This window comes from Nicotiana attenuata, unplaced genomic scaffold (genome assembly GCF_001879085.1).
Source record: "Nicotiana attenuata strain UT unplaced genomic scaffold, NIATTr2, whole genome shotgun sequence".
Lineage (NCBI taxonomy): Eukaryota > Viridiplantae > Streptophyta > Magnoliopsida > Solanales > Solanaceae > Nicotiana > Nicotiana attenuata.
The window spans coordinates 42,903-51,565 of record NW_017673912.1 but is presented as its reverse complement, the minus strand read 5'-3'; the positions used below and the strand labels follow the sequence as shown (position 1 = coordinate 51,565).

General features: G+C 38.4%; 1 protein-coding gene across 4 annotated transcripts; it reads right to left on the bottom strand.

The window, feature by feature from the left end:
- Positions 1–376: 376 nt before the first annotated feature.
- Positions 377–4,295, bottom strand: LOC109217600 (UDP-glucuronic acid decarboxylase 5-like). 4 transcript variants are annotated; one of them, XM_019381859.1, is made up of 13 exons: positions 4,012–4,295; positions 2,764–2,881; positions 2,576–2,662; positions 2,411–2,498; positions 2,034–2,125; positions 1,856–1,920; positions 1,689–1,777; positions 1,473–1,550; positions 1,249–1,342; positions 1,092–1,158; positions 943–1,006; positions 832–872; positions 377–744 (listed from the first exon to the last, which is right to left on the bottom strand). In XM_019381859.1, exons 2-13 carry the CDS (start codon positions 2,842–2,844, stop codon positions 559–561), a joined length of 1,032 nt encoding a protein of 343 aa, XP_019237404.1. In that variant the 5' UTR covers positions 2,845–2,881; positions 4,012–4,295; the 3' UTR covers positions 377–558. The 4 variants fall into 4 exon arrangements, with proteins under 4 accessions (XP_019237404.1, XP_019237403.1, XP_019237405.1 ...); XM_019381858.1 differs by having other exon boundaries at positions 2,764–2,863; XM_019381860.1 differs by lacking the exon at positions 4,012–4,295 and adding an exon at positions 3,672–3,775 and having other exon boundaries at positions 2,764–2,863.
- Positions 4,296–8,663: the final 4,368 nt, after the last annotated feature.

Genomic DNA, 8,663 nt, shown 5'->3' with positions numbered 1-8,663 from the left:
CACCATTTCTTGCACCAAATTTAGATTTGGTGCAAAAAATGGTGCAGCCTTGAAGATGGTCCAAGTAACGGAAAATACTCACTTCTATTAGAAAACTAACGGACAGGCCCGCCTCTTTCACCCTCAAAATCAGTCCATTTTGTTTCCACCAGAAAACACAACTCTTTCATTGACCTAGGTTTAATTCCATGGATGAATCATTCGAGAACGAATTTAGCAAGACTAATCTAATCATACTCAACCTTAGATGGGAATTTGGGCGAAGCCTAGGGCGGCCTCTGCCTTCTTAACACGTGGCACACCAACTTGAATTCTGATTTGAAAATCTTTCTACATAAAAAAAATACATGTACAAAAACATAATGAAAATTCAAAGAGGCAAGAAGATATTCGATAATCATATATTAAAACTGGCATAAATGTAGGCATACTGGTATTGTTCATTCTCCATGTATTAAGATAGCCAGAGGCAAAAACATCCTTTGATACAATGAAAAACATAAAAGCATACTATCTTATAGTAACAAGTTTTTCCCTCAGTTGACACCAATAAAAAGCTCAATTCTTTCTAGAGATACCAAGCCTGCCACGGAAATCATCCTCCATAAGTGGAATACCATCGCGCAGTTTGATCGTTGGTTCCCATCCAAGTAGTTCTTTCGCCTTTGTGATGTCTGGCTTTCTCTGGCGAGGATCGTCTGGTGTATTTTCCACCGTGATAATTTGCACTTCTGGATTAATAAGCTGCAAAACAACAACAATAGTCCGCTTTAACACAAATGTTAACGTGTCAAGTGAGATATAGTCTAGTGCAAGCTCAGCAGATTATACCTCCTTCACGGTCTCAGCAAGTTCAAGCATTGTGAATTCACCTGATTGCAACAATATGAGTTGGTTATTTTTTAAGCTAATAAAATTAAATAAAATAAACAGAAAGCTAACCTGGATTTCCGATGTTAATTGGTCCAGTATTATCTCCCTCCATAAGCCGAATAAGACCATCAACCTTCATTATCCAGAAAGGAAGGTAAGCAAAAAAGAGAAGACAGAATATGAACTGTAAAAAAAGTGATCCACAGACTGTTGTATACCATGTCGGAAACATAACAAAAGCTGCGAGTTTGTGTTCCGGGCAGCTGAACAGTCAAGGGTTCATCACTGTAAAATTGCACAAAAAATAGGGTTCACAATGCTATTAAATACTTATCATACAGTAAGAGTGATAGATAGCGAGGTTAAGAAAACTACCGAATTGCCTGGGCAATGAAATTGCTGACAACACGACCATCATCTATATTCATTCGTGGACCATACGTGTTGAAGATTCGAGCAATTCGTATTTCTGTAATTCGGCCACCATTTCAGAGATGTAAAACAATCTTCAGCATGCAGAACTTTATAGAACAAAATCCAATAGATTTGAAGGAAAAGCAGTCATTCACAAACATATATACGTGTAGGAAGTGCTATACCTATTCCATGCTGCCTGTGATAATCAAACATCAAAGTCTCAGCCACTCTTTTCCCCTCGTCGTAACAACTCCTAACTCCTGAAATTAGCAAGCAACATTATTCAACAAATGCAACCAAAATTCGCTGCAATTCTTGTAAACTCAAAAAGAGGCCATTTATGAAAGAAGCAAGTCATCACTTGTTAGATATGTTCTCAGGCAAAAGAAAATACATACCGATTGGGTTGACGTTGCCCCAGTAGCTCTCATCTTGAGGGTGCACAAGTGGATCTCCATAAACCTCAGAAGTTGATGTCAGTAAAATCCTGTTTGCGCAATGACAGTTTAGATTTGAGGATTTACCCATAACAAAATATTAATTGATAACAGGAGCAGATTCAGACCTCGCGCCAACTCTCTTGGCAAGTCCCAACATGTTCAATGTACCAATTACATTTGTCTTAATTGTCTGCAGATATCATAAAACAAGTAAATTACCAGAGACATCTAAATCCAAAGGAACAGTATAACTAGTTTGAGAAAATACAGAAAATTTGCAATATTAGTGTCTTTATTACTGACCTTAACAGGATTGTATTTGTAAAAAATTGGAGAAGCAGGGCAAGCAAGATGGTAAATTTGGTCAACTTCAATCAATAATGGCTCAGTAACATCTGCATATCATATAAGGAGAAAACATAAGTTACAACAAACAAACCCAGTGTAATCCCACAAGTGAGATCTGGGGAGAGTAATGTGTACGCAGACCTTATCCCTACCTTATGAGGATAGAGACGCTGTTTCCGGAAAACAAAGATCTAGTAACATTATGTATACTTTACAGGAGAAAACATGGAAAAACGTTTTGTGAAGAGATATATTTTAGTAGAAGTTGATCATGACAGATCAAGAATTTGGAGATGTGATGAAAGGTAACAAAACCGCGAATATTGCATTACCATGCCGAATTAACTCAAATCTTGGATGACCAATCCATTGCTTTAGGTTATCCTTTGATCCAGTGAAGTAGTTATCCACAACAATCACCTAAGAATAACGCAATAAAATTGTGTAAACAGTCATATTAAAAACTTTATCATCTAACATAGCCTAAAAGTATATACCTCATTCTTCTCATTTTGCATAAGTCTGTCAACAAGGTGAGAGCCAATAAATCCAGCACCACCAGTCACCAAAATTCTCATGTTGGCCTGTAATCGGAAAGTTTACAGATAACAAACAGCATTAACACAAGAAATATCAAGATAAAAGCAGAAAATTGAAAGAATCATCAACGAGATAAAGTATATACCTGAAAAAATTTTGCTTTTCGCAACGGCGATGGTTCTGGTGGTGGTTTTGCAGAAGCATGGTTGTCTCCATTGGAAGCCATTTCTAGATCACTTCAATTTCTGAACCCAAAACCAAATCTAAAGTTCAAAACCAACAATTAAAGTAAGATTCAAGCAAACTATCGCAACTCTACAACATAACAACCACAATTACCACATAACCATTCCTAATAGAGTGATAACCATGACACAAAAACATAAAAATATCAAAAAGATAAATGTAACCATCTTTCCCATAGCCAATATATATGAATAATCAACTAAAACTCCCTTCATAAATTAGCTGGTGCCAGCTACATGAATCCTAATAACTCCTCATTATTCTTTTGTTTTTCCTCCTTCAACCACCGTGGCGTCCGAAACTCACTAGTCCGACTAATCCAGATTAACGCCACTAAAAGCCCGTCATAGGTATCATAGCTTTTTACCTAAGACGACTCCGTTTTCAGGCTCGAACGAGTAACCTCTGGTTAAAAAGGAGGAACCTTTAACATTCGGCCACAAACAAATCAATCATAATTTCTAACGGCATGAAAAGTTTTTTTTCAAATATTTTTGGCAGAAAATGAACAACACATTACGCACCAAAGGGCAACCCGGTGCACAAACATCCCGCGTTCAAGCAGGGTCCAGGGAAGGGCCGCACCCAAGGGGGTGTGATATATACAACCGACCCTAATGCAAGCAGTAGTAGCTGTTTCCATGACTTGAACACATTAAACACCGAAATCAAATTTCAACAGCAGCGGAAAGTTTTTTCTTTTCCAGAGAATTAACAAACCCAAATTAAATATTCATCAACAGAAGATAAAAAGCTAACAGCTTGATTTCATATATTCAGAAAAAAATACAATACAATTTGAATCACCTGATCGTCTACAATGGTAATGAAAACAGCCCCCAACAGAAACAATTGCAAAATATCAGCGGCTTTTGTTTAATTATCAGAGGCTCAATGCATGAATTTATAGAACAAATATCATATAGATTCAGACAAAGAACGTGAAAAGCACGTAATCAAGATCCCCATCACACCAAACATGCCAACTAGATAAAGATGGACAGAAATAAAACAAATCTTTGAACATAAAAAGAGTGAAATCAAAGCTTCTGAGCAATTCTAAAAAGACCCCACATCAGATCTGAATCTATATTTCTCCAAAACACAAAATTAATTAATGTAATTGCAAAAGAATTAGAACAATTACCTTTTTTTTGTGAAATCTTTTTATAACAAAAGAACAGAGGACAATGATAATGCTTATGTAAAAGAGATACTATATAAATACATTGAAATTGGGTAGATGGTGAGATGCTGTAAAATAATTGTTGGGTAGTAAAAAATCTGAAGTTTTTTTTTTTTGGGTTGAGAGGAAAAGCAATAAATGTGGTGGAATTAACTGGATTTGAAGTGGAGGATTTGTTTTACTATAGTATATGATATGATTTATCTGCTACGTTGGATACATGTCAGTAGTTTAGACTAAATTGAATACGTTGTCTTCTCCAATCGGAGCCAAACAACATTAGCTAACGTAGTATTCACTACTCTCACATATGTCCGAAAGTAGTTTAACATCAGTACATCACTTTATTGTGTTTCAGAAAATTTTAAAAAATCATATCAAGTTTTTTGCCAAAAAAATTCTAATCAAACACTAAGAAAGAAAAGTTTTTCAATTTTACATAAATACATCAAAGTCTTTCGATCATTTACAATTCCTGAATTATTCCCATATATATATATATAGTTGATTACTGTGCTTGCCCGAGCCGAGGGTCTTTCAGAAATAGTCTTTCTACTAGCACAAGACAAGGGTAAGATCTGCGTACACATTACCCTCCCAAACCCCACTTGTAAGAATATATTGGGAGTATGTTGTTGTTGTTGCAAATCGTGAATTATGTTTTTGGTATTTGGTTTAAAAACAGTTTTATAAAAATTTAAAGAAAAAATTGATTGAAAACATTTTTCAAATCATTGAAGCAAAGTTTGATGAGAAATGTATATTTTTAACTGTTCCAAAAATTATATCCGACAAAATATTTTATATATATATATATATATATATATATATTATATACTTTATGACTAACAAACACAATTAGTTTCGGACGGCGGACCAATTTTGTATTTTGGCCAAGTTTGATGAACAATTAAAGACTTGCTTTTTTGGGCAACCATTCTTGTTAAAAGAGTTGGTTATGGTCCTTTTCAAAAGGAGCACATCAAGACTGCTTTGGGACCAAATTCCATAGGATTTTAGAAGACTTGAAGTGAAATATAAATTGTTAGTCCAATGCTTCGATACACACCTATGTTTTAAATCGTGTTTCATCTATATTTTGAAGGATTCTTTGATAAATATTTGCCCGTAATTAATGTTCAAACCACATTGAACAATGAATATTTTATTTGGCCATGTGTTGAGTTGAGATATCTACCTGGTCGTTAAGGACAACTTAAAATAATCATTTATATTATTTTAATAAGTATTTATTTATTTTATATAAGCATAGAAGACAAACAAATATTTATCTTGTACTCATTGTTTCCATATTGTGGACTTAAATGATCGTCCTTGCATCTTTTATCTACTATATGAGAGTTTGCATGTGTTGATTGTGACTTGTGAGATCTTTAAGTGCATTTAGACTAGGGATGATTGTACGATTGAGAAAGGGATTGGACAAAGAGGCTTGGTAAGATCCCCTCTAGAAAATAGAATAAATTTGCTATCCCTTTGAACTTGGTTCAAAATATAATTTTTTTAGTTCGTGGATTGACTCAAATTTGCACATCAACTATGAGAAATAAAACGAGTTTGTCATCCTTTTGAATTTGGACGTAAATAATGCCCGAATTTATAATGGATTGGCTTAAATTTGTCCCTCAAAACGAACGAATCTCCAATATCTTACTTTTTCCATTTAAAATATATTTTATCATTGAGATAGAGTTCCACCAATAATCTTGTTTACCCTTAAAATCAAATAACAATTAAATTTATAAGTGGTTTTAAGGATATGTGATTTTACTTGGCACAAACTGATAAATATAAGAATTAATGCTAGGGATTAACAGTAAAACAAAGCAAATCAATGTGATGAACAATTATGGCTTTTGAGCTAATTGTCCTCGAACCAACCGAACAAGTTATTGAAAGTATGAACTGGACAACAGAGCTTGCAAGAGATAAAAGTGTGATATATTGCTTTAATATGCGTGAATGTAAGATGATTACAAATGGTTAAGACCCTCTTTATATAGTAGAGGAATCCTATCTACGGTATAATTCTAATTGCAGAAGAAAATCCCATGATTAGCTAAACAACCGTCCTTGATTTGATCTGTTCCGAGATTTCCGCCATGATCTTCAACAAGTCACGGATATCTCGCCTTTCCGTTATTATGGTATCTTCGGTCTTGCTCGATGTCTATCCCGTTCGATCTCGATCATTATTGGTCTCGATCTTGACAAGTACTTCGAATCCCGAACTTGGTACCTTATCCTCGCATCTCGGTCTAATATGCTATGGGGCCGATCCTCGATTCATCCCTTTGGTCTTGGTTAATCAGTAAAATTAGGTGGGCCCGGTTTTAATCGTATACAGATAGTTCCCTCGTTTTCTGGAATGTAATGACAAGAAACGAATTGAGTTTTCGAACCGAACCTTGGTTTACCATGACGTGAGCATTGTGACGCAAGCAACATAGGTGGCCGAAACGTCCCATCGGTTCAATTTCCCATGCATTTAAGGCGCGTTAGTTGCCGGTCGGCCACTAGCAACTTTGAACTGTCGCCGTGAAACCCATAAATAGGCCTCTTTTCCACTCTTTCAAACTTTACTTTAATCTCTTCTGCTCTAATCTTCAAAACTCTTTGCATCCTTTAAGTTCTTCATCTATAAATCTTCAAGTTTCATTGCTAAACTCTTTTTAAAACACCGGATATCCTAATCCCTGTTCTTCCTTGTTCACAAAAATGGGTAAGACTTCTAAAACTGTCCCTCATAAGGAGACCGCTTCTTCATCAAAGTCCGTCGGCGCTGCGATCGCGGTGGAACACACCCCCGACACCGAGTTGATGTGAACCAATTTCGAGGTACATGTGCACGATTACAGAAGTTCTCCTCGAGAAGTTAAGAAATGATTGCAACTGGGTAGGCAAGGATGTAGTAGTGCCTAACCCCGAGGAATCCATCACAACTCACAAGGAGGGGTATCTGAGTGTTTATACCTACCCCTTCACAATAAATCCCCTAGACCCTATCATCGTTACCTTTTTCAAGAGGTACGATGTCACTCTGGGCCAAATCCACTCGTCGTTTTGGAGGATCGTGATCCTCCTTCGATTCTTTGTAAGCAAGATCGAGGGGCATCCTTTTACCCTCGATCACCTTATGCGCCTCTACGCCCCCTCCCCCCTCCCCCCCCCCCGGCTTTATCGTGGAGGCATGATCAAGCTCCACCGCTGAGCCAACAAACCCCCGTTCTCGAGCATAGACAAAACTCGAGACCGAGGTTGGATGGGCAGATTTGTTTGAATAAAGACTTCGGATCTAATTCCTGCCGAAGACATGTCGTTCCCTAAAAAGTGGAACATGAAACGTAAGTACTGTCTGCCTTTGAATATTCATTTTTTCCGTTTTACTTCTTGTCTTCCCCTCATCTAAATTTTTGTGTTGCAGTTGTGGCCGTTGTGCCGGAAGTGATCCCTGACCTGAGGCAATGGGTCGAGGGATTGGTGTCACAAAAAACTTATTACGAGCGTGGTTGGATAGAGTAGTCAAGGGGCCAATAGGAGGCTCGTAACCACGGTAAATGAGGCACCCCTCTGCTGAAGAAGAGGCACTCCTTTCCCCGTCTACCCCGAAGCAGAGCAAAGAGAAGAAAAGAAATGAGGCTCCGAGTTGCCCAAGCCCAAAAAAGAAAAGGCTAGCCATGAGGCCCCGTAAGCCTAAGGGGGATGTTATCCACGTAACTCTAGAGTCCGCTCAACAGATAATGGACGAGACCGAAGATGAAGACGAAGAAGAAAAAAGCTCTGGATTGGTGGCTCGTGTGAGAGCTGGAACCAAGGTTCGAAGTGCCATTGGACAGGCGGAAACTGAAGCTGCTTTGCCCCTGCCTGACAAGCCCAAGCCGGAAAGAGTTGAAGATGCCTCACCTCAAGGTGGGGAGGCCACCGAGAAGGCGGTCGAGTCTGGTGTAGAAACCGAGCTCGAGGCTCCCCGAAATGAAGATGATGCCTCTAAAGACCCACTTGGGGCAATAGTGATCGGGGACTCCTCCTCATTCCCTCCAGTTCCGGATTCGATGATACGTGACGCTCAAGATGCAAAGATTTGTCATAGAGAGGGGGACCATAGAGAGGAAGATTTTTTCCGTGGCTATTTCGTTGATGTGGAAGATGTCACCGGTTTGGGTGATTTGGACGTACCAAGGAAGAGCTCCAATGATGCTTCCTCGAGCTATACACTGACCAACCAATTCCCTGCCCCCAGCATTGTCCCCGATCGTAAGCGGCCTCTTATTATCTCGATCCTAGAAGATACTCAAGTTTTCTCTGCCCCCGTAGGGGTGGCGAGCTATCTTCTATGCTTGGTCACCGAAGAGGATCAAGAAAAAATGAACGCAGTGGACGTTGCCTGTTTGTTCAACGAGGCCCAGCATGCTCTGAATCGTGTAAGTTCAAGGGCCGCTATCTTTTTATGACTTTGAATTGTAGATATCTCTAACACTTTCTTCCTTTCTCATAGGCATCGGTACTGCATCATGAGGCCTTTCTCCGAATCCGAGAGGAACGCAGGGTCGAAGTCGAGGGTCTCACTGAGAAATGCAATACATACAAGCTTC

Coding starts and splice junctions, on each gene's coding strand:
- LOC109217600 (XM_019381859.1), bottom strand. CDS start 2,844: ATGGCTTCCAATGGAGACAACCATGCTTCTGCAAAACCACCACCAGAA. Junction 1,551..1,688: donor GGGCAACGTCAACCCAATCG/GTATGTATTTTC, acceptor TGCTAATTTCAG/GAGTTAGGAGTTGTTACGAC. Junction 1,159..1,248: donor TTCATTGCCCAGGCAATTCG/GTAGTTTTCTTA, acceptor GCAATTTTACAG/TGATGAACCCTTGACTGTTC.